Source organism: Notamacropus eugenii, chromosome 4 (genome assembly GCF_028372415.1).
Source record: "Notamacropus eugenii isolate mMacEug1 chromosome 4, mMacEug1.pri_v2, whole genome shotgun sequence".
Classification (NCBI taxonomy): Eukaryota; Metazoa; Chordata; class Mammalia; order Diprotodontia; family Macropodidae; genus Notamacropus; species Notamacropus eugenii.
In genome coordinates, this window is record NC_092875.1 from 341,496,129 (window position 1) to 341,522,057 (window position 25,929).

Below are 25,929 nucleotides of genomic sequence, written 5' to 3' on the forward strand. Positions count from 1 at the left end.
TAGAAACAATCAACAACTTCATTCAAGAGAATGACAATAGTGAGACAACATACCAAAACTTATGGGACACTGCAAAAGCAGTTATTAGGGGAAGTTTTATATCTCTGAATGCTTACATAAATAAAATAGAGAAAGAGGAGATCAATGACTTAGGCTTGCAGTTGAAAAAGCTAGAAAAAGAACAAATTGAAAATCCCCAAGTAAATACCAAATTAGAAATACTGAAAACCAAAGGAGAGATTAATAAAATTGAAATAAAGAAAACTATTGAATTAATAAATAAAACCAATAGTTGGTTTTATGAAAAAACTAATAAAATTGATAAACCTTTGGTTAATCTGATCAAAAAAAAGAAAGAAGAAAACCAAATTACTAACATTAAAAATGAAAGGGGTGAACTCACCTCCAATTAGGAGGAAATTAAAACAATAATTAGAAACTACTTTGCCCAACTTTATGCCCACAAATTCGACAATCTAAACGAGATGGGTGAATATTTTAAAAAATGCAAATTACCCAGATTAACAGAAGAGGAAGTTGAATACTTAAACAACCCCATCTCAGAAAAAGAAATTGAACAAGCCATCAATGAACTCCCTAGGAAAAAATCTCCAGGGCCAGATGGATTCACAAGTGAATTCTATCAAACATTTAAAGAACAGTTAATTCCAATACTACATACACTATTCTTGAAAATTGGGGAAGAAGGAGTCCTCCCAAATTCTTTCTATGATACAAATATGGTTTTGATACCCAAACCAGGAAGAGACAAAACAGAGAAAGAAAATTATAGACCAATTTCCCTAATGAATATAGATGCAAAAATATTAAATAAGATTTTAGCAAAACGAATACAGCATCTTATCATGAGATTAATACATTATGATCAGGTAGGATTCATACCAGGACTACAGGGCTGGTTCAATATTAGGAAAACTATTAGCATTATCAATCACATCAACAACAAAGCTAACAAAAACCACATGATTATCTCAATAGATGCAGAAAAAGCTTTTGACAAAATACAACATCCATTCCTACTAAAAACATTGGAGAACGTAGGAATAAAGGGAACTTTCCATAAAATAATAAGCAGTATCTATCTAAAACCTTCAGCAAGCATTATATGCAATGGGGATAAGCTAGATGCATTCCCAATAAGATCAGGGGTGAAACAAGGTTGTCCATTATCACCACTATTATTCAATATGGTACTAGAAATGTTAGCTGTAGCAATTAGACAAGATAAAGATATTCAAGGAATTAGAATAGCCAAAGAAGAAACCAAGTTATCACTCTTTGCAGATGATATGATGATTTACCTAGAGAATCCCAGAGATTCAAGTAAAAAATTACTTGAATTAATAAACAACTTTGGCAAAGTTGCAGGGTACAAAATAAACCCACACAAATCTTCTGCATTCCTATATATTAGCAACAAAGTCCAACAGCAAGAGATAGAAAGAGAAATCCCATTTAAAGTTAGGGTAGACAGTATAAAATACTTAGGAGTCTACCTGCCAAAACAAACCCAGGGACTATATGAACACAATTACAAGACACTTTTTGCACAAATAAAGTCAGATTTAAGTAAGTGGAAAAACATTAGGTGCTCATGGGTAGGCCGTGCTAATATAATAAAAATGACAATTCTACCCAAATTAATATACTTATTTAGTGCCATACCAATTAAACTATCAGACAATTACTTTCTAGAGCTGGATAAAATAATATCAAAATTCATTTGGAAAAACAAAAGGTCCAGAATATCAAAGGGACTAATGAAAAGAAATGCTTGGGAAGGTGGCCTAGCGCTACCAGACCTCAAACTGTACTATAAAGCAGCAATTATCAAAACCACTTGGTATTGGCTAAGAAACAGAGAGGTAGACAAGTGGAATAGACTTGGCACTCAAGATGCAGTAGGCAAGGAATATAGCAACCTTCTGTTTGATAAACCCAAGGACCCCAGCTTCTGGGATAAGAACTCATTGTTTGACAAAAATTGCTGGGAAAGCTGGATAACAGTGTGGCAAAAATTAGGCATAGACCCATACCTGACACCGTACACAAGAATAAAGTCCAAATGGGTACATGATTTAGGTATAAAGATTGATACCATGAATAAACTGGAGAAGCAAGGAATAGTGTATTTATCAGATCTATGGAGAAGGGAAGAATTCTTTACTAAAGGAGAGATAGAATGCATTATGAAATGCAAAATGGATAACTTTGAGTACATTAAACTGAGAAGTTTTTGCACAACCAAACCCAATGCAACCAAAATCCGGAGGGATGTAGTAAATTGGGAAAAAATTTTTACAGCTAAGCTCGGGGATAAAGGCCTCATTTCTAGAATATATAGAGAACTGACCCAAATGTATAATCATACAAGTCATTCCCCAATTGATAAATGGTCAAAGGATATGAACAGGCAATTTTCAGAGGAAGAAATTAAAGCTATCTATAATCATATGAAAAAATGCTCTAAATCACTATTGGTTAGAGAGATGCAAATCAAAACACCTCTGAGGTACCACATCACACCTATAAGATTGGCAAACATGACAGAACAAGAAAATGATAAATGCTGGAGAGGATGTGGGAGAGTTGGAACACTAATTCATTGTTGGTGGAGCTGTGAGCGCATCCAACCATTCTGGAGAGCAATTTGGAACTATGCCCAAAGGGCTACAAAAATGTGCATACCCTTTGACCCAGCAATATCACTACTAGGACTATATCCCCAAGAGATCATAAAAATGGGAAAGGGTCCCACATGTACAAAAATATTTATAGCAGCACTCTATGTAGTTGCCAAAAACTGGAAGTCAAGGGGATGTCCATCAATTGGGGAATGGCTGAATAAATTATGGTATATGAATGTAATGGAGTACTATTGTGCCATAAGAAATGATGAACAAGAAGACTTCAGAGAGGCCTGGAAGGACTTATATGACCTGATGCTGAGTGAAAGGAGCAGAACCAGGAGAACTTTATGCACAGCAACAACCACAGTGTGTGAGAGTTTTTTCTGGTAGACTTAGATTTTTGTAATAACACAAGAACTTCTGAAAAAAAAAAAAATCCCAATGGTGGACCTCAAGGCAAAATGCCTTCCACACTCAGAGAGAGAAATATGGAAGTCACTCACATAATGTAGCAGATCATGTTTGTGTATGTGTATCTGTTTGTGTATCATGTTCTGATTTGTTATACGGATTCTTTCATTTATCTTAGTCTGACTACATAGCATGACTATAGTGAAAATATACTCAATAGGAAAGTATATGTAGAATCTATACAGAATTGTATGCAGTCGTGGGGAGGGAGGGAGGTAGTGGGGGGTGGGTGGGGAGGGAAAAAATCGCAAATGTATGGCAGTGATTGTTAAACATTAAAAAAAAAAAAAAATTACAAAGACCACACATGGCCCTAAAAAAAAGATAAGAGAAGACAACTCCTCCCCACACTTGTCGTAGGTGGGAGGTCTACAGGTGCAGAACATTGCATATGTTTTCAGATTTTTTTTTTTACATTCATTTGTTTTACTGATATCCTTTTTAAAAAGATATTTGTTCTGTGTCGTGGCTGTCTACGAAGTGAGGGGGAAGTGATATAGGAGGGGAAAATGTAGGTAATGTGAAAAATAAAAGATATCAATAAAAATGTATTTTAGAAAATTCATCCCTAGTCATTGTGTAAGGTATATAATCTTTATGTATAATTTTTGGTATTCATGTTACAAATACATTCTGAATTTACTATGGTGTAAGGTATAAAGTCGTTTGTCTAAACTTAATTTCTGCCAGAATGCTTTCCATGATTTTTACTTTATAACTTAGTTTAACGTCTAAAAGTGTTACATGCCACTTTTATTAAGGTTAGAAATTTAATCTCCCTATTCCTTTCCCTTTTATGTTGGAAAACACTACATGATGCATATGCTTTCTTTGAAATACTTTATTCCTACTTCCTTTAATATTGACATTCCTGGATATTCTCTTAAATTACTGCAGCACCGAAGGCTCCAAGAGAACCTCTCTATTTTCTTTTCCTTAATCTTCAAAAATTGATCTTCTATGTCATTTTTATATTCAAAATGTATTAAATGGGCTCTCTGTTGCCTATTATGTCATATCTAAACACTTTTGCCTGATTTTTGAAGACTCATAATCACTCCCCCTTTACCTGTTGAACCTAATTTCTCCTGAAAACACATCTTGACTCCATTAAATTCTTTCTCCTATTCATGTGTGTTTTTTAAAGTATGTTGTATTTTCCATGGTTTTAGGTATTATTGTAAGTTCTAGATAAATATTTGATTGAATCAGGAAGATAGAGGTTCAAGTCTTGCCTCTAAGGCTTAAATAGTAGGTCACCTTCTGCAAGTTAGTTAATTTCTTTGAGTCTCAGCTTCTTTATCTGTAGAATGTGAATAATGTTAATTAGCTTACCTGCCTTTAAGGGCTATTGTGACACTTAAATGTGAATGTTTCTCAAGTGCTTTGCAAATGTAAAATGATTAAATAAATGTCCTTGACTTGATTGATTTGTTAGGAGGCCCAGGTACAGACCCAGGTAAATATTCATCAGTGAGATAACTTTGAGTTCTTTTTTTACTTTAGTGTTCTTTTTTCAATAAATTACACAGTTGCAAAAAATAATCATTTGATGAATCTTAATGGAATGAGAAACTTTGCTTTTTAAATTAAGAATTTTTAAAATCACCAAATACAAAGGTCTTGTCCTTTTGTGAAAGCTATAATTTTGTCTAATTTATTTTTGTCTGAATAACTTAGTTTTGTTGGAATGTAGTGAACTTGGTAGTTTGTTTCTCTTTAAAATCTAAGTTTGCCTTTTTGTGCACACATCGTCATACAGTTATCTTTATTTTTGTTAACAATAATGAAGGAACTACATAATAGCTGGTTTTGTTTCTCTCTCACACAGGTGATTTTGCAGTTCTATTAAAAGCTGGTATGACTGTTAAGCAAGCTGTTCTTTATAATGCCCTGTCAGCCATGCTGGCTTATCTTGGAATGGCAACTGGAATTTTTATTGGTCATTATGCTGAAAATGTTTCTATGTGGATATTTGCACTTACTGCTGGCTTGTTCATGTATGTCGCTTTGGTCGATATGGTAAGTTTTGATGCAGTTAAATCACATTCTCTGATCATCATAACCAAATACTAAAAATAATCATTAAGAGATTACTTTTGAAAAATATTTTATACAGAATGTTGCAGTGATGAAACTTGTGAGGTTTGTCCTGAGGAACAACACATGGAGCATCTGCTTTTCTGTAGACCGATGGTGTCTGGTGCCAGCCATCTCCTTTCTAACACATGCGACAGTGTTAACAATCCCACCTTCTTTTTCAGGCCTTAGCAACCCACACAGTTAGTTTAAGCTGAGTAGACTATCAAGACAGTCAGTCTCCTCTTAGTTATTTATAATTATTTGGGGAAAACATAGGATAATTAACTCATTATTTAAAGTTGTAGCAAATAGAAAAGTTGGCTGTGTTGGTGACAAACTCTCTTTGTTTCAGAATACTTAAAGAGCATTGTTGATTGATAAATGAACAAAATTTCTTGCACAAAACCCATATAGATTATGTTATTTGAAGTCTTGGGCAGCTTGGTAGCACAGTGGATAGAGTACCTGGAGTAGAGTTAGGAAGACCTTAGCTGAAATCTGGTTTCATAGCTGTGTGACCCTGTTTGCCTCAGTTTCCTCATCTGAAAAATGAGCTGGCAAACCCCTCTGGGATATAGAAAATCCCAGATGGGGTCATGAAGAGTCAGACGTAACTGAAAAATGACTAAACCAACACAGTAAAATTTGAGATGTGAGAAGGCAAAGAGTTACTGACACAGCACTACAGTGTTGTACTGAGCTGTGCAGAGCTATGATCTTAATAGTCAACTAAGAGAAGTTTTTTCACAAATACTCTTGAGGAAACTTAGAGCCATGATTCTTGTTTTTTGAGAAACTGGTTCTTTTTCTCATTAGACTCAGAAGTGACCTTTGCACGCATCTAGTCCAGTTCTACCCAAAGTACAGTTCTCCTTATGATGTTAGAACAGGAAGTCATCCAGCTTTTGCTTAAAAATTTTCAGTGACAGAATTCATTTTCCTCAAGGCAATCTGTTTCTCTTTTGGACTACCCTATATCACTCTTGGGGGAGACAAAGAAGGAGTTCTGTTTCCACCTGGTTAAAACTCCTCCTAGCTTTAAGTGATAGCAGTTGATCAGAGTTGTGACCCAGAATGGTCAGGTAGCAAAAATTTATTTTACCTTTTTTCTTATTTAATTGCACAAACTTCAACCCATCCTTTCATTCAGATGTTTCGATAACCAAATTCTTTCATTCAATAGGAATATAAAATTGCTAGAAGTAATAATAAATTTTAGAGGTTGTGCTTATAGAAAAACTTGTTGCTTTCTTGAACTGCTGTTCCATCACCACTTGTAGCTTCTCAGGCCTCCTGGTTTTTAACAGGATGGACTTTTTTTTAAATCCATGAATTGGCTCTTTCACTGAGTCTCTGAATTTCTTATCTTTTGATCCTTTTGATTGTTTTTGAAATTCTAAAGTTTGAAAGGTCATAGGATCACAGATTTGGAAGTGGAATAGACTTTCAGGGGTCATGATGTTCTGCCCTCTCATTTTACAGTTGAGGACGTTGAGGCCTAGATATGTCAAGTGACTTGACCTCTACCCCACAACTGCTAAGGCAGGTTTTGTACCAAGGTCTTAGTGACTAAGTCCAACCCTTTAGCAACCCACTAGCTCACCTGGTCCAACCCCCACCCAAGTTATTAATTCCCTCTAGAGTATTAGTGATTTAATCTGTACTCCTTCATAAAGCAGCCCTCCCCTTTTTTGGCCAGATATCTAATAAAACAGTATATTTGTTGATATTTAGATAATACTTGGCAGAGTATACTATGTGCATTCTCATTTGATCCACTAAGTAGAACCCTGTAGGAAATTAGGTTAGGGTTTCAGAATTTTAGAATTAGAAAAGAAAGGATCTTGAGATTAATTTGTTCCAGAGAAGTGAAAATAACTGCCCCTAGTCACACAACTATTTAGATCAAGCATTAGAGCCAGAACATGGTGAGTGAAGTTTTGCATAAGGGTTACGGTTGGTATTATTGTCATTGCTTTAAGTGTTCTGCTCTGTATGGTAGTACACTGTGTACTGCCTCCTGTTTTGTTCTCCCCTCATTAAATCAATTATAGATTTTCTTTGAAATTTTTTACATAGTTACCACTTCTGTCCCCTGGGGCCAAATACAAGTGTGATCTCCTAAAAGACCACCCTTCAGACATTTGAAGATGGTGTCATGTGTCTTCTCCCTTAACCCATGTCTTCTCCTAGCTGAACATCCCTAGTTATGCGTATTCCATTGAAGTGATCCATCTCTGGATCCTTTCCAGCTTCTCAATGTCCTTTGTCAGATGTCACCCAAAATTGAGCACAGAGCCTTTGATTTGGAGATTATACTTCTATGAATTCACTTATACAATCCTAAGTTTGACCTTAAATCTGTAGAATCAAGTCTTTCCATTCTGTTTATGCTTTTCATTTTAAGCATCAATCTTTTTTATGTAGCGTTATTTCTATAAGCCAAACAAGAACATTTTCATGACCTCACTACGTAGAAATGATATTTTTCATAAAAACTGCAAGAAACCTTAGAAATAATCTAGTTCAGTATGTTTATTTTGACAGATCGGTAAACTGAAGCCAGGGAAGGTGTTAACTTCCCAAGTTGATACTAGTAGTGACAGAGCCAGGAAATACACTAAAGTTAATTTGTACTTAATACTCTAATACTTTATTATAGGTTAATTTCTTTAAATCAGGCTTTTTTACTATATTTTACTTAGGGAGAAAATGGTTTGATTCATGATAGTTCCAAGTCTGTGCAGTGAGAGATGCTATAGTTTTATAGGATGTGTATCTTTGCTTAAAGCTTTTATAAAAATCAATTACTGGTTAAGTTAGTATATTTTTCTCTGGTAATTGTTCAAAATTGATATCTGCTGGCTGGAAATTTTAGCACTGTAATGAATTTTTCTTTTCTCTTTTTAGGTGCCTGAGATGCTTCACAATGATGCTAGTGACCATGGATGTAGCCGCTGGGGATATTTTCTGTTACAGAATGCTGGGATACTACTGGGTTTTGGCATTATGTTACTTATTTCTGTTTTTGAACATAAAATTGTATTCAGTATAAATTTTTAAATTGGGGTCATTAATGTTAGAATAAATCTTTTCTACTTATTTGTTGCTATATTTCAGATATAGGTCATAGGGGAGCTGGGTTTTGTCGTTTTTTATTTTGTTTTTTATGTGCTTCATAGAGTTTATACTCAATAGTACTTGAAATTTTGTATTAAGTATTGCTGTTAGTTATGACTGTAAAATTGGCTACTGATGTAACAAAAGGTACGTTTTAATGATGTTTAAATTATTCTGTTCTGGAAATATAGCTATGTTGTTAAGATTCACCATTATTTACAGCTTTGCTGTATGGACAAGTTGATGTGGTATGGCATGGCATGGTCTATATATATATATATAGTTCAGTTTAAAAAATTTTTTTTTTTGCTGATTCCTTCAGAAATTACCTTCTAACATAGTTTTGCTCAGACCAGATTTTAAACCTCTGAAGTTCTTATGTAATAAGGGGTAGTGGAGTCCTCAGTATCCTAAGATATGCCATCTATGGGAAATGGAAGATCTATCCTTGAAATCAAGATGAGGAGATGTAAAGAAAGAAAAGGACCTATGAAGCAAAAGTGGTAGTCTGGAGTACTGTTATAATTACAAAAGAGTCACTAGCTATTTAGCAGGTAAGGAAAGAAAAGAATGAAAACTTTGAAGCTGAGTGAAAGTTTAATGGGTACGCTGCAGAAAAAGAAACATTTTGATCATTGCTGTTTTAATATACTATACTCAGGTGGATACTTAGCCCTCTTTTTCTGCTAACAATATGAATAGCTTGAATAAGATGATCATCATAACACCAAGCAGTGTAATGGTTGGCTGGAAAATCTCAAATCCTAAACCATAGTGTGACAGCATAGGAAGCTTAGAAAGAAAATTCTTGCTTCTCCAGAATAGTTTGGAAATGGGATGTTCTTATTACTTGTGACTTGCCCTACATTCTTGTACCTACGCTACTAATTTTCAAAGGATTAGAACACAATTACTTGTAATCACAGCTACAAGTACTAAATCCCAAAAACCATTGAGAACAATTTGATCTTTTTTTCTTTTTTTTTTGCTAATTAAGAAGGCACTTCATGATCTTGAAAAGCCTCAGGGTCAACATTTTGAACATTACTTATTATTTTGTGGTACTTTAGTTGTAACCCTGTGGCATGTCCTGAGAAGCTTGTTCTTTAAATAAATATTTTATATCAGTTTATTGTCATTTGTATAATTTTCATAAAATAAGAATGGAAAATGTGTAAATATATAGATTCTGAGACGTTGTATTCTGGCTGCCTTTCTGCAAACTCAGCACTCTATCCACTGTATCACCTAGCTGCCCAGCATAACTTAGAGAAAAATAGAAGGGCAAAGGGACAGGATGAGGGAGGAATTCTTAGAAGGGTGTGTGAATTAAGAAATAGGGTAAGGGGATAATATCAGGGAGGGACTTTTAGAAGGGTGTGCAGATTAGGGAGGCAGTAATCAGAAGTCAATTAGACTTCTGTGGAGAGAGGGGGTGAAAAAGGGAGAAGGATAAACAGTGGGAAAAGATAGGCTGGAGGGAAATGCACAACAGATGATTATAATTTTGAATGTGAATGGGATGAACTCATCCATAAAATGGAAATGCATAGCAGAATGGATCAAGAACTAGGACCCAACAACATGTTGACAAGAAATACATTTAAAAATAAAAGATACACAGAGTGAAAATAAAACTCTGGAATAGAATTTATTATGCTTCAGCGTATGTAAAAAAAATAAAGCAGAAGTCATGATCTCAGACAAAGTTAAAACTAAAAGAGATTTCATTATAAGAGATAAACCGATAACGGCATTATATTAACAAGTACCATAGATAATGAAGTAATGTCAATACTAAACATACACCAAATGCTATAGCATTCAGATTTTTAAAGGAAAAGATAAATGAATTATGGGTGGCAATAGGAAAACTGTAATAGGGGGATTTCAACCTTCACCTCACTGAACTAGATAAATCTAATGAAGATGAAAAAGAAGAATGAAGGATGTTAATGGAATCTTAGATAAGCTAGATATAATAGATGTCTGGAGAGAATTGAATGGAAACAGAAAGGAAATACCTTTTTCTCAGAAGTACATGGTACCTTTACCAAAACTGAGCATAAATTAGGTCATAAAAACTTTATAGTTAAGTGCAGAAAAGAAGAAATATTAGATGCATTCTTTTCAGATTATAATGCAATGAAAAGTACATTTAATGAAGGATCATAGAAACATTTAAAATTAATAAGCAAATTGTGAGAGCAAGGAATAGTTTACATGTTAAATCTATGAAGAATGGAAGAATTTATGACCAAACAAGAGTAGAGAACATTATGAAATGAAAAATGGATAATTTTGATTACATTCAACTTAAAAAGTTTTGCACAAACAAAACCAGTGCAACCAAGGATTAGAAGAAAGCAGAAAGCTAGAAACAATTTTTATAGCAAGTGTTTCTGATAAAGACCTCATTTCTCAAATGTAAGAATACAAGTCATTCACCAGTTGATAAATGGCCAAAGGATATGAACAGCCAATTTTGAGATGAAGAAATTAAAGTTATCTCTAGTCATGAAAAAATATGCTCTAAATCATTATTGATTTGAGAAATGCAAATTAAAACAACCATGAGGTATTAACTTGTTCCTATCAGATTGGCTAATATGATAAAAAAAGGAAAATGATGGATGTTGAAGAAGATCTGAGAAAATTGAGATATTAATGCATTGCTGGTGGAGTTGTGAATTGATCCAACCAGAGCAATTTGGAACTATGCCCAAATGGCAAACTGCATACCTTTTGATCCAGCAATACCTCTATTAAGACTGTAGCCCAAGGAGATCATAAAAAAGGGGGAAAGGATCTATTTATAAAAATATATTTATAGCAACTTTTTGTGGTAGCAAAGAATTGGAAACTGAGAGGTGCCCATCAATTGAGGAATGGCTGAACAAGTTTCGTATATGAATGTAATGGAATACTATTGTTCCATAAGAAATGGTGAACAAGCAGGTATCAGAAAAACATGGAAAGTCTTACATGAACTGATGGTGATTGGAGTGAGCAGAACCAGGAGAATATTGTACATAGTAACAGCAACATTGTGCAATGATCAACAATGATAGACTTAGTTTTTCTCAGCCATACAATGATCCAAGGCAATTCTAAAAATGCTATCCACATCAAGAGAAAGAACTGTGGAGTCTGAATGCAGATCAAACCATATTTTTTCACTTTTTTTGTTTTTCTTCCTTTTGTTTCTTTTTTCACAACATGACTAATGTGGAAATGTGTTTAACATGATAGTACATGTATAACCTATATTATATTGCTTGCCATCTTGGAGTGGGGGATGAACAGGAGGGAGGGAGAAAAATTTGGAACTCAAAATCTTATAAGAAATGATCGTTGAAAACTATCTCTACATGTAATTAGAAAAAATAAAATATTATTTAAAAATTTTAAATTGGAGGCTGTGACCTAATCTTAAAGAATGAGTTAAAGGACAAATCATAGAAATAATTTTATTAAAGAGATGGACAGAAAATATAGGACCTTATGGGATGCAGCAAAAGAAGTAGTCTCAGGAAAATGTATATTTCTAAATGCTTTCATCAGTAAAACAGGGAAAGCAGATTAATAAATTGGATATGCTATTTAAAATAAAAACCTAGAAAAAGAACAAATTTAAAATCTCCAATTAAGCACCAGATTGGAAATCTTGAAAACTAAAGGTGAGATTAACAAAGTTGAACATAAGAAAAATGATGAATTAATAACCTAGGAGTTGATTTTATGAAAAAATTAATAAAATACAGATATTGTTGGTTAATGTGATTTTAAAAAGAGAGAAAAGCAAGTCACTAGTATAAAAAATGAAAAGGGTGAATATGCCATTGTTGAAGATGAAATTTAAGCAATTATGAGTTGTTTTGCTAAATGATGTGCCAATAAATTTAACAAGAGAGTGAAGGTAAGATGATGGAGTAAGGCAGGAACTTGTTGAACTCTTCCAAATTTGCCTTCAAACAACTATAAAATAACTCCTCAAAAAGAATTCTGAATTGGGAGAATCAACAAAAAGACATGGTGAAGCAATTTTCTAGCTCAAGACAACTTGGAAGTTTGGCAGGAGAGGTCTTTCTCACTTGGATAAAAGTTGAATGCAGTCCAGTGCTCAAGCAAGTCAGCAACAAAGCCACATAGCCATGGCTGAGCAGGTCAGCAGTGAAACCCCTGCCCACACCCCCACCCCTCAGAGCAAGAAGTTTGGGACAGCACTTCTTCCACTCCAGGATAAGAACCCAACTTTAACATAAAATTAAAAGTCATGAAATATGCAAAAAAAAAACCAAACCAAACCCAAAAAACCTGACAATAGAAAGTTAATATGGTGATGAAGAAGATCAAGAGAAGCTAATTTCAAAACAACTACATGTGAAGCTTGGGGAAAAAATGTGAATTTGTCTCAGACCCAAAATGAACTTCTATAGGAGTTCAAAAAGGATTTTGAAAATCAAGAGAGGTAGAGGAAAAAATGGGAAAAGAAGTGAGAGTGATGCAGGAGAATCCAGAAAATAGAGTCAGCAATTTGGTAAAGGAAGCATGAAAAATGGGGAAAAAATGTACAAAAATTCACTGAAGAAAACAACTCTTTAAAAAGCAGAATTGGTCAGATGGAAAAGGAGTTATGAAAGCTCACTGAAGAAAATGATTCCCTAAAAATTAGAACTGGGCAAGTGGAAGTTAATGACTATGAGACATCACGAGACAACAAAACAACATTAAAAGGATAAAAAAAGTAAAGGAAAATTTGAAATATCTGATTGGAAAAACAACTAATCTAGAAAATAAGTCCAGAAGAAATAATTTAAAAATTATTGGACTACCTGAAAGCCATAATCAAAAAAAAAGATCCTAGACATCATTTTCAATAAATTATCAAGAAAAACTGCCCTGATACCCTAGAACCAGAAGGTAAAATAGTAATAGAAAGAATTCACCAATCACCTCTTGAGATTCCAAAATGAAAACTTTCAGGAATAAATTTAACAATTTAAGTGAAGTGGAAGAATACTTTAAAAAGCATTAACCAGATTAACAGAAGAAGAAATTTTAACTCTAACTTAAAAAAAAAAATTGACTGGGCCATAAATGAGCTTCCTAAGGAAGAAAAAAATGAGGACCAGACAAATTTACAAGCGAATTCTACCAAACATTTTAAGATCAACTAATTTCAATATTAAATAAATTATTTTAAATAATAGGCAAAGAAGGAGACCTACCAAACCTCTTTTATGAAACAAATATAGTACTGATACCTATACCAGGAAAAGCAAAAACAGAAAATTATAGACCAATTTCACTAATTATTGATGCAAATTTGCTAAATAAAATATTTACTTAGGAGACTACAACAAATATTATACATTATGGTCAGTGTGATTTATACCAGGACTTTAGAGCTGGTTCAACATAAAGAAAATTATCAACATAATTGTATCAATAACAAAATAACAAAAAAATCATGATTACATCAGTAGATGCAGAAAAATGAAGTGGAGCCAAGATGGTGTAGTAAAGGCAGGTACTCTCCTGAGCTCTCCCCCAAACCCCTCCACATACCTTTAAAAAATGACTAAACAAATTCTAGAGCTGCAGAACCCACAAAAAGATGAAGGGAAACAAGTTTCCAGCCCAAGACAACTTGAAAGGTCAGCAGGAAAGGTCTGTTGCACCACAGTGAGAAAGGAGCACAGTCCAGTGCAGGGCACAACAGTACAGACTGGGCCCCAAAAAACCCAGAGCAGGCCTCCAGGTGACTGACTCACTAGCAGCAGAGACAGTTTTCAGATGTCTTAGCCCAAGACAACTTGGAAGATCAGCAGAAAAGGTCTGTTGCACTTGGGTGAGAGTGGAGCGTAATCTAGCACAGACTATCCCAACTCAGCCCTGGCCCCAGCAAACCAGGAGCAGACCTTGGGAGCCACTGAATTAGCAGCAGTAGTAGCAATGGCAATGGGCAGTGGCTGCTTCCAGAGCTCCCTGCCCACAGACAGTAAGAGGGTCAAACAACTGGTCAGAAGGAGATTATTGGGGCCTTTTTGCTAGCACTGAGGCAGGACTCTGTTGCTTCAACCATACTCAAATCTAGGTCATGGTCCTGGGTTCCCAGAGCTAGGAGGCTCAGTACTAGCATAACCACAGGGGAAGGGAGATCCTCCTCACAATTCCAAGGCAGAAAAGAGTACTTGTGGTCACTCAGAGACTAGACTATGGACCAGGAGAGTAATAAACACACCTCTCCTTAGATAATACCACCTTGGAAGAACTGAAAACTTACAGGTCCCTAGAAGTATCTCTGAAAACAGCTGCACAAAACCCCTGAAGCTTGGGATAGTGCACCCTCCACAATGGAAGCAAATCCCCACTTTAAAAAAGGCTTAAAAGTCAACTAACAAGCTGGAAAAATGAGCAAATGAGAAGAAAAAAAACTATTGAAAGTAACTATGGTGACAAGGAAGATTAAAACATACACTTAGAAGAAGACAAAAAATATCAAAGCTCCTACATCCAAAGCCTCTAACAAAAATACACTTTGCTGTCAGGCCATGAAAGAGCTCAAAAATGATTTTGAAAAACCATTGAGAAAGGTTGTGGAAAATTTGGGAAGAGAAAAGAGAGTGATCCAAGAAAATCATGAAAAATGAGTCAATAGCTTGGTAAAGAAGACAATAAAAAATAGTAGAGAAAATAACACCTCAAAAAACAGACTTGATCAAATGGTAGAAGAGGTCCAAAAAGCCAATGAGGAAAAGAAAACTTTAAAAAGCAAAATTGGCCAAATGGAAAAGGAGGTCCAAAAACTCACCAAAGAAAATAATGCCTTAAAAATTAGAGTGGAACAAATGGAAGACAATGTGAAATGTCTCACTGAAAAACAACTGACCTGGAAAATAGGTCCAAGAAAGATAATTTAAGAATTCTTGGAGTACCTGAAAGCCACAATCAAAAAAAGTATTTAGATACCATCTTTCAAGAAATTATCAAGGAAAACTACCCTGATATTCTAGAAAATAGTAACAGAGAATCTACTGATTCCCCTCCTGAAAGAGATCCCAAAAATGTAAACTGCCAGGAACATTATAGACAAATTCCAGAGTTTCCAAGCAGCCAGAAAGAAATAATGCAAGTATGGTGGAACCACAGTCAGGATAACACAAGATTTAGCAGCTTCTACATTAAAGTACATTCTACATTAAAGTACTGGAGGGTTTGAATATGATATTCTGGAGGTCAAGAAAGCAAGGATTACAACTGAGCAAAACTGAGTATGATCCTTCAGGGGTAAAAATGGGCATTCAGTGACATAGAGGACTTTCAAGCGTTCGTGATGAAAAGAACAGATTTTGAATTAAAAATTTGACTTTCAGATATTAGACTTGAGAAGCATACAAAGGTAAAAAAAAATGGAAAATCATAAGGAACTTAAAAAGGTTAAACTTATCAAAAAATTTTATTATAGAGCTAGAAAAAAATAACATCAAAATTCATCTAGAAGAACAGAAGGTCCAGAATATCAAGGGAATTAATGAAAAGAAATGCTAGGGAAGATGGCCTAGTCATACCAGATCTTAAATTGTATTATAAAGCAGCAATCATCAAAATCATTTGGTACTAGCTAAGAAACAGAGAAGTAGATCAGTGAAATAGATTAGGTACAGAAGACACAGTAGTCAGTGACTATAGCAGTCTACTGTTTATTTGTCAGATTTATGAAAATGGAGGAATTTTTGATCAAACAAGAAATATAGAGCATTATGAAATGCAAAGTGGATAACTTTGATTACATTAAATTGAAAAGTTTTTGCACAAAGCCAATGCTACCAAGATTAGGAGGCAAGCAGAAAACTGGGAAGGAATTTTTTACAACTAGTGTCTGTGATAAAGACTTCATTCTTAAAATATATAGAGAACTGAGTCAAATGTACAAGAACACAAGACATTCCCCAATAGATAAATGGTCAGAGGATATGAAAAGGCAGTTTTCAGAAGAAAAATTAAAGTTATATGTAGTCATATGAAAAAATGCTCTAAATCACTAATGATTAGAGAGATGCAAGTCAAAACAACTATGAGGTACCACATCATACCTATCAGATTGGTTAACATGACAAAACAGGAAAATGATAAATGTTGGAGAAGGTGTGGGAGAGTTGGAACACTAATTCATTGTTGATGGAGCTGTGAGCTGATCCAAACATTCTGATCAATTTGGAACTATGCCCTAAGGGCTATAAAATATGCATACCATTTGCCCACACAATTCTGCTTCTTGGACTGTATCCCAAAGCAATCATACAAATGCGAAAAGGACCTATATGTACACAAATATTTATAGCAGCTCTTTTTGTGGTAGCCAAAAACTGGAAATTGAGGGGATGCCCATCAGTTGGGGAATGGCTGAATAAGTTGTAGTATATGAATGTAATGGAATACTATTGTGCTTTAAAAAGTGACAAACAGGAGGACTTCAAAAAAGCCTGGAAAGACTTGTATGAACTGATGCTGAATGAAGTGAGCAGAGCCAGGAGAACATTATACACAATAATAACCATAGTGCATGAGGATTATTTTTGATAGACTTAGCCCTTCACAACAAGGACCTAAAACATTTAATTCTTTTTTAAAATTTTTTTAATTTTTCATTTTTAACACAGGTCGTATCACATAAAACAATGCCAACTTTTGGTCAGGTGATATTTCTTTTAAAGCATTTACAGTATAGACCACAAACAATTTTTTTTTTAACATTAACCAACTAAGACACAAATAATAACTGCTAACTTCACAAGCCCTTGACCTAATTGTCTCCACACTATTACTAAAAGTTAAAGGACCCTAACTTATTGTTGTTGGTCTAAAGTCCTAAGCCTAATAGCTTAATTTAGACTTGACCTTGGAGGTTCCCCTACCAACAATCTGTAATTTAATAGACCTGGTATTAAGCTTACAAACCTTTTGACTATAGGAAATTGTCACTAAGAGTAGAGACATCGCAGGGAAACAATATCTCCCCAACTTCATATCATTTTCAGGCAGGAGTAGATTGTCAACTTGCATTCAGTGAGGCTTAAAGTCTGCCAGGTGTCAGTGGGGAAATTGAGTCAGGAGAATCCTACCTCAGTCGAGGCTGAACAGCCACTCTCCCACCCTTCCTATGAGATCACCTTTTGCAGTTCATACCAGCATCTCACAGGCTTACTGGCATCATGGACTGAAGGCTCAGATCACCTTTCTTGCTATCCATATCTGGAGTTAGGCTCAGAAAAAGTCACTTAATAATCTCATAGCATCTTAAAATAGCAAGTTCCAATAACTAGGTTTCAGATATGACTATAATTTCACATTGGCTAAGGAACATCTTTTGAGGCAAGTCTTAAGTGGCTTACATGCTTTTCTATACCTCTTCTAGTTCCTGCTTAAATAACAATCATAAAATCAAATTTACCATTAAAACCTTAAGTTTTTCATCAATGCCAAATTTTACCCAAAGTTACCTGCCTCTAGGAGACTTAGACTAAAATTCATTTCCCCAAACTAAAGATGTCTCTGATTTAGTCTCAGTCATGAATTCAGTCAATGGTTTTAATACTAATTGCTTTTACATCACTTTGCAACATGTCCAATTTTTCTCCCCATCTCTCCCCTCCCCCCACCCCCTAATACCTTGCATTCTGATTACCCGTTCCCTCAATGAGCTCTCCCTTCTATCACACCCCACCTTTCCCTTATCCCCATCTTCTCTCTTTTCTTGTAGGGCAAGATACATTTCTATACCCCATTACCTGTATTTCTTATTTCCCAGTTATATGCAATAATAATTCTCAACATTCATTTCTAATACTTTGAATTCCAAATTCATTCCCTCCCTCCCTCCCTCCCTCCCCATTCCCACTGAGAAGGCAAGCAATTCAATACAGGCTATATATGTGTTGTTTTGCAAAAGACTTCCATAATAATCATGTTGTGTAATACTAACTTTATTGCCCTCTGTCCTACTCTATCCTCCCTTATTATTTTATTACCTCATTTGACCTTGTCCCTTCCCAAAAGTGTTTATTTCTAGTTACTCCCTTCTCCCCTTTGCCCTCCCTTCTATCATCCCCCTCACCCTACTTGTCACCTCCTCCCCTACTTTCCTGTAGTAAAAGATAGATTTTCATATCAAATTTAGTGAGCATGTTATTCCCTCCTTAAGCCATATGAGGAGAGAGTAGCTTCACTTTTCCCCTCTCCCCTTCTCCCTTTTCTCCTCCATTGAACAAGATTTTTCTTCATGTCTTTTGTGAGTTATAACCTGCCCCATTCCGTTTCTCCCTTTCTCTTCCCAGTATTTTCCTCTCTCATCCCTTAATTTTTATTTTATATTTTTTTGTGTGGATATCATCTCTTCTGATTCCACACAGCCTGTACTCTCTGTCTATGTGTGTGTGTGTGTGTGTGTGTGTGTGTGTGTGTGTGTGTGTGTGTGTACAATCCCTCCACCTACCCAAATACTGAGAAAAGTCTCAAGAGTTATAAATATTTTCTTTCCATGTAGGAATGTAAACAGTTCAGCTTTAGAAAGTCTTTTATGATTTTTCTTTCCTGTTTACCTTTTCATGCTACTCTTGATTCTTGTGTTTGAAAGTCAAATTTTCTCTTCAGTTCTGGTCTTTTCATCATGAATTCTTGAAAGTTCTCTATAGCATTGAATGACCATTTATTCCCTTGAAGTATTATACTCAGTTTTGCTGGGTAAGTGATTCTTGGTTTTAATCCCAGTTCCTTTGACTTCTGGAATATCCTATTCCAAGCCCTTTGATCCCTTAATGTAGAAGCTGCCAGATCCTGTGTTATCCTGATTGTATTTCTACAATACTCAAATTGTTTCTTTCTAGCAGCTTGTAATATTTTCTCCTTGACCTTGGAACTCTGAAATTTGGCCACAATATTCCTAGGAGTTTCTCTTTTCAGGTCTCTTTCAGGAAGTGATTGGTGGATTCTTTCAATATTTATTTTGCCCTCTGGTTCTAGAATATCAGGACAATTTTCCTTGATAATTTCATGGAAGATAATGTCTAGGCTCTTTTTTTGATCATGGTTTTCAGGTAGTCCTATAATTTTTAAATTGTCTCTCCTAGATGTGTTTTCCAAGTCAGTTGTTTTTCCAGTGAGATGTTTCACATTATCTTCTATTTTTTCAAACTTTTGGTTTTATTTTCTAACTGCTTGGTTTATCTCATAGTCATTCATTTCCCTGAACTCAATTCTCTCTTTCAGAGAACTATTTTGTTCAGTGAGTTTTTGAACCTTCTCCTCTATTTGACTAATTCTGCTTTTTAATGCCTCCTTCTCCTCATTGGATTTTTGGACCTGTTTTTCCAATTGAGTTAGCCTCTTTTTAAAGGTATTATTTTCCTCAGCATTTTTTTTGGTTCTCTTTTAGCAAGTTGCTAACTCATTTTTCAAGCTCTTCTATTGCCTAAGCCTAGTTTAAGTTCACTTTGGAGGCCCTGGAGGCAGGGGTCTCAACTTCCTGTGACAATAAGACTTGTTCTTCCTCATCCAAAAGGATGGAAGGAGATACCTATTCATCAAGAAAGTAACCTCCTATTTTCTTACTTTTTTTCCCTTTTTTGGACATTTTCCCAACCAATTACTTGACTTCTGAATCCTTTGTCAAGAGATTCAACTCAGCTGCTCAGTTCCCCTGGGCTTTGTGTGGGGGCAGGGCCATCACTCAGGGCTGGGGTTTAGATCAGCTGCTCCCTACCACCAGAAGCTTTAAGCTGTGCTGCCTGAACAGTGGATCCAGGTTGCTTCCCAGCCTCTATAGCTGCCTACAATCTGCTGCTGTGACCTCTGCTGTCTCCTGGGGCTATTGCTCAAGAAACCCCATTCCTTCTTGCCCAGTTGGGAAAGCACTCCCCCACTGCCCTTTCGGAGTGTTCTTTGTCACTTGGGGGTTGAGGTATCTGGGACCTTCCCTGCTAGGAACTCTGCCTGGAAGTCTGTTCAGGTCCTGTTCCTCCCACTGTCACCTGGCCAGGGCTGTGCTCTGCTCCACTTAATGTCCCATGAAATAGACCTTTCCTGGCTGCTTTCCAGGTTACCTTTGGCTGGAAACCTCTTTCGCTGTGTTGTTCTGTGACTTCTGCTGCTCTAGACTTTGTTGAGAGTCATTTTTTACAGGTATTTTGTGGGCTGTGGGGGAAGCGCTAGAGTATATGCATCTTTCTACTCTGCATCTTGGCTCCACCCCCAACCTAAAACATTTTCAAAGGACTCATGATGCAAAATGCCATCCACATCCAGCAAAAGAACTATGGAGTCTGAATGCAGAATGGAGCAGACTATTTTCTCCTTTGTTATGTTTTGTTTTGTTTTTCTTATGGTTTTTCCCATTTGTTTTAATTCTTCTATGCAACATGACTAATGTGAAAATGTGTTTAATAGGAATGCATGTGTAGAGCCCATATAAAATTGCATGCTGTCTTGGAGGTGAATGAGAGAAGTAGGGGGAGAAAATTCAGAACATATGAAAGCGATTTTTTAAAACTGAAAAGAAATAAATTAATAAATTTAGAGAAAAAATAAGGCAAAACTTTACATTCCTTCATGTTAAGATGACACCTGTAACTCATAAGATCCTTCTTATTAGTAGGGTAGTTAGAAGGAGTATATATAGATAGAGGGCACAAGTGTGAGTTGAATATGAAGGGATGATACCTATAAACTAAAATTAAGGGGTGAGAAAGGAATGCACTGAGAGAAAGATGTAGAATAGGGTAAATTATCTCACATAAAAGAGGCAAGAAAAAGCTTTTGCAGTGGAGGGGAAGAGTGGGTAGGTGAGGGGCAGTAAGTGAACCTTACACCCATCAAAACTGGCTCAAAGAGGAAATAAAATATACACTTAATTGGGTATAGAAATCTATCTTACCCTACAGGAAAGTAGGAGGAGAAGGGGATAAAAGAATTGGAGGTGTGGGCAAGGTGATAGAAGGAAGTACATATTGGGGGAGGGATAGTCAGAAGCAAAACACTTTTGAGGAGGGACAGGGTAAAAGGAGAGGGAATAGAATAAACAGGAAGATAAAGGAAAATACAGTTAGCAATAATAACTGAAAAAAATTTTGAAGCAAGTTTCTCTGATAAAGATCTCATTTCTCAAACCTATAGAGATATGAGTCAAGTTTGTAAACATGAGGGCCTTCCCCAACTGATAAATGATCAAAAGATATGATCAGTTTTCAGATGAAATAAAGCTATATATATATAGCCATATGAAAAAATACTCTAACTCACTATTGATTGCAGAAATGCAAATTTAAGCAATTCTGAAGTTCTCCTTCATATCTATTAGATTGGCTAATAGGACACAAAAGGTAAATGACAGATATTGTAGGTGATGTGGGAAAGATGAAACATTAATTGGAGTTCTGATCTTGTAGATTTTGTAGAACAATTTGGAACTATGCCCAAAATTATGCATACCCTTTGACATAGCAATACCCCTTCTAGGTCTGTATCCCAAAAGAGATGGAAAACAAAAAGGAAAAGGACCTATGTGTACAAATATCTTTATAGGAGCTCTTTTCTGGGGACAGAGAATTAGAAATTTAGGGGATTCCCATTAATTGGAGAGAGGCAGAACAAGTTGTGTGGTATGTGATTATAGTGGAATACAATTCTACTTTAAGAAATGATGACCAAGATTCTCTCAGAAAAACCTGGAAAGCGTTGCATGGGCTGATGCAAAGTGAAATGTCCCGTGTACAAAGTAACAGCAGTATTGTAAGATGATCAGCTGTGAATGACTTAACTATTCTCAGAAATACAATGATCCAAGACAATTCTGAAGGACTTTTGATGAAAAATGCTATCCATCCCCAGAAAAAGAACTGATGGTGTCTGAATACAGAGTGAAGCATACTTTTTTTTAACTTTCTTGATTTTTATTGAGTTATTTTTTGGTCTATGTTTTCTTTCACAACATTATTATCATAGAAATGTTTTGCATGACTAGAAATGTATAACCTGTATTTAATTGCTTGCCTTTTCAGTGAGGAGGGGTGGAGAGGAGGGAGAGAATTTGGAATTCAAAGTTTTGAAAACAAAGGTCAAAAATTGTTTTTACATGTAATTGAGGGAAAACAAAATACTAAATTAAGAAAATAGATGAAGAAAAAGCTTTTGACAAAATGCAACATTCATTCCTATTAAAAACTCTTGAAAGCTTAGGTGTAAATGGCTTTTCCCTTAAAATGATAAGAAGTATCTACCCCAAACAATCAGTAGATGTTATCTGTAATGAGAATAAACTAGAAACCTTCCCAATAAGATCAGGAGTGAAACAAGAATGCTGATTATCACCAATTATTATTCAATATTGTACTAGAAACACTAGCAATAGCAATAAGAGAAAGAAAAGAAATTGAAGGAATCAGAATGGGTAATGAAGTAATAAAACTATCTCTTTTTGCAGACAATATGGTAGCATACTGGGAAATCCTAGAGATTCAACTAAAAAGCTTGTTGAAACAATATTTCTAACAAAGTGGCAAGATATAAAATAAACCCATATAAATCATCAGCATTTCTACATATCACCAACAAAACCCTGCAAGAAGTGATAGTAAGAGATTCCCCATTTAAAATAGCTATTAACAATATAAAATACTTTGGAGTATATCTGTCAAGACAAACCCAGGAACAATGTGAACATAATTATAAAACACTTTTTATACAATAAAATCAGATTTAAATAATTGGAGCAATATTAATTGTTCATGTGTGGGTCAAGCTGATATATTTAAAATGACACATTTGTCTAAATCTACTCATTCAATGACATCTAAATTAAATTAACAAAAAATTATTTTATTGAGGTAGAAAAAAATGACAAAATTTATTTGGAAGAAAGGTCATGAATTTCAAAAGAATTAATGAAAAAAATGTAAAGGAAGGAGGTCAAGCAGTGCCAGATCTTAAACTGTATTATTAGGCAGTAATTATCAAAACTATCTGGTACTGGCTAAGAAACAGAATGATGGGTCAGTGAAGTAGAGTAAATACACAGTATCGACACAGTGGAAATACAGAGTAGCAAATGATTATAGTAACCTTATGTTTGATAGATGTAAAGACTTAAGTTTTCAGAATAAGAATTCACTGTTTGGTAAAAATTGTTGGGAAAATTGGAAAGCAGTATGGCAGACTCTAGGTATAGACTGATGTTGTTGAGTTGTGTCTAACTGTATCAGTGAGCACCACAACATATACTGGGAGGCCTGCTATCACAGGTTCTTAGATCTGCATTCATAAAAGGAAAGGGAACTTTTGAGGGGTTAACAATCATTTTAATCAAGCACATGTATCATTCCTTTAACCAAGTACATCTATACGTCACCTAGTTCAGGGGAGTCAGCACCCTGAACTTCAAAGAAAATACTGAGATCAACAGGCATGGTTTCCACTGTTTGATCATCAACAGACAGATCTAACTTTCTGACCATAGTCACCAGACAGGGAAGCACCAACATCTGGATTTTCCAAGCCAGAGGGCTCCTTAGTGGCTTCCCAGAGTTCTCATCTGGCCAAACAAACACTTCCAGTCAGTAAGCCCCAAAGTAAAACCTCAGTTCGGAGTATTTATACCTTTTTTAGAGCCAGAGGGCATTCCCACCGTTTCAGAACCAGTGCCTCATTAACAAAAGGTATGGGCCTTCCTATAAATCTTTCTGAATCAAACTCCCATTATTGGACAAGCCCATTAATGGGTAGGGAAGATCTTAAATCACATTAAAATAATCAACAATACAAAAACATATACTGTTTTTAGTTAAAGAAAATCTTTTTTCTGTACTTTACTCCTAGTAAAGACTCTTGATCGATAAAGGCAAGATTAAATCAGAGGCACTTGATACTAAAACAAAAACAGCAAAAAAGATCCTATTTTGCTTGCCATCACACTGACCCCACTTGTAGTTTTGTTGGCAAAGATACTAGAGTGGTTTGCCATTTTCTTCTTCAGCTCATTTTACAGGTGATGAAACTAAGACAAACAGGTTTAAGTGACTTGCCCAGGTTCACACAACTATTAAGTGTCTGAGGACAGATTTGAACTCAGGTCTTTCTAATTCCAGACCTGGTACTCTATCCACTATGCCAGTCTATCCACTCTATCTACTATGCCACCTAGCTGCCCAATGCAAGATAATACCCAATACCAAGATAAGGTCAAAATGAGTACATGACCTAGATATCAAGGGAGATAAGTAAATCAGAAGAATATATTGCTTGTCAGATTTATGGATAGGAGAATAATTTATGAATAAACAAGAGATAGAGAGTATTATAAGATGTAAAACAGATAATTTTGATTAAATTAAAAAGGTTTTGTATAAATAAAACCAATATAGCCAAGATTATACGGAAAGCAAAAAAAAAAAACAACTAGGGGGAGGGAATTTTATAGACATTTTCTCAAATAAAGGTCTGGTATCTCAAGTATACAGAGAACTTTATTGAATTTATAAGAATATGAGTCATTCCCCAAATGATAAATGGTCAAAAGATATGAGCAGGTAGTTTTTAGTGAAAGAATAAAGTTATATATAGTTATATATAAGAAAATTGCTCTTATTATGGGTTAGAGAAATAGAAATTAAAACAACTTTGAGATACCATCTCATACCTATCAGATTGGTTTAAATGATAGAAGAGGGAAATGACAAATTTTAGAGGGATATGGAAAAACGGGAACACTAATATATTGCTGTTGGAACTGTGAACTGTTCCAATCATTTTGTAGAGTATTCTGGAATTATACCAAAAGAATTATAAAGCTATGCATGCTTTTGACCCAACAATGCTACTGTTAGATCTGTTTCCCAAGGTGATCAGGGAAAAAGGAAAAGAATGTATATGTTCTATGGGAAATAAAGGAAGAAGTTCTGTTTCCACAGGATTAAAATTCCCAGCTTTAAGTGATAGCAATTAATCAGAATTGTAACTTAGCATGGTCAGGTAAAAGGTCAGAAACTTGTGTGCAGGTTTCACGAGCTATTTGAGAGAAATCCTATCAGAGAAGAGAACATGAAGTCACGTGACCAATAGATGGTGTAGCAGGAAGTTTAAATCTGAAACAGTATAAAAGGACTTGCATTGGTCTAAACAAATTGTAGTCTTCCTGTATCCTTACTTGGGAGCTACCCACTCATTCAGGGGGAATGAACGTAGAAATTAATGAAAGCTTTCCTGATTTCACAACAAGTATTGTTCTTTGTTTAAGGTGAGCACATTTCTCACAGTTGGGGGCTTGTTGAGCTCATTTCTCACATGTTCAAAAATATTTATAGCAGCTCTCTTTGTGGTGACAATTGGAAATTGGGATGCCATCAGTTGGGGAATGGCTAAATACGCTGACATATGTGATTGTGATAAAATACTACTATGCTGTAAGAAATGATGAGCAGGTTGGTTTTAGGAAAACTTGGAAATACTTGCATGAAATTATGAAAAGTGAAACAAACAGAACCAAGAGAATGTTGTATACACCAACAGCAATATTGTTCTAAGAGTAACTGATTAAGCTATTCTGAGTGATATG

At 35.2% G+C, this 25,929-nt stretch overlaps 1 protein-coding gene across 3 annotated transcripts in view; it reads left to right on the forward strand.

The window, feature by feature from the left end:
* Positions 1 to 9,451, forward strand: part of SLC39A6 (solute carrier family 39 member 6) — a 40,811-nt gene extending 31,360 nt beyond the window's left edge. For all 3 annotated transcript variants that reach the window (XM_072605274.1, XM_072605276.1, XM_072605275.1), the window contains exons 9-10: positions 4,954 to 5,144; positions 8,115 to 9,451. In XM_072605274.1, coding sequence (XP_072461375.1) covers positions 4,954 to 5,144; positions 8,115 to 8,267 — 344 coding nt within the window. In that variant the 3' untranslated portion in view covers positions 8,268 to 9,451. The remainder of the gene's footprint in view (positions 1 to 4,953; positions 5,145 to 8,114) is intronic.
* Positions 9,452 to 25,929: the final 16,478 nt, after the last annotated feature.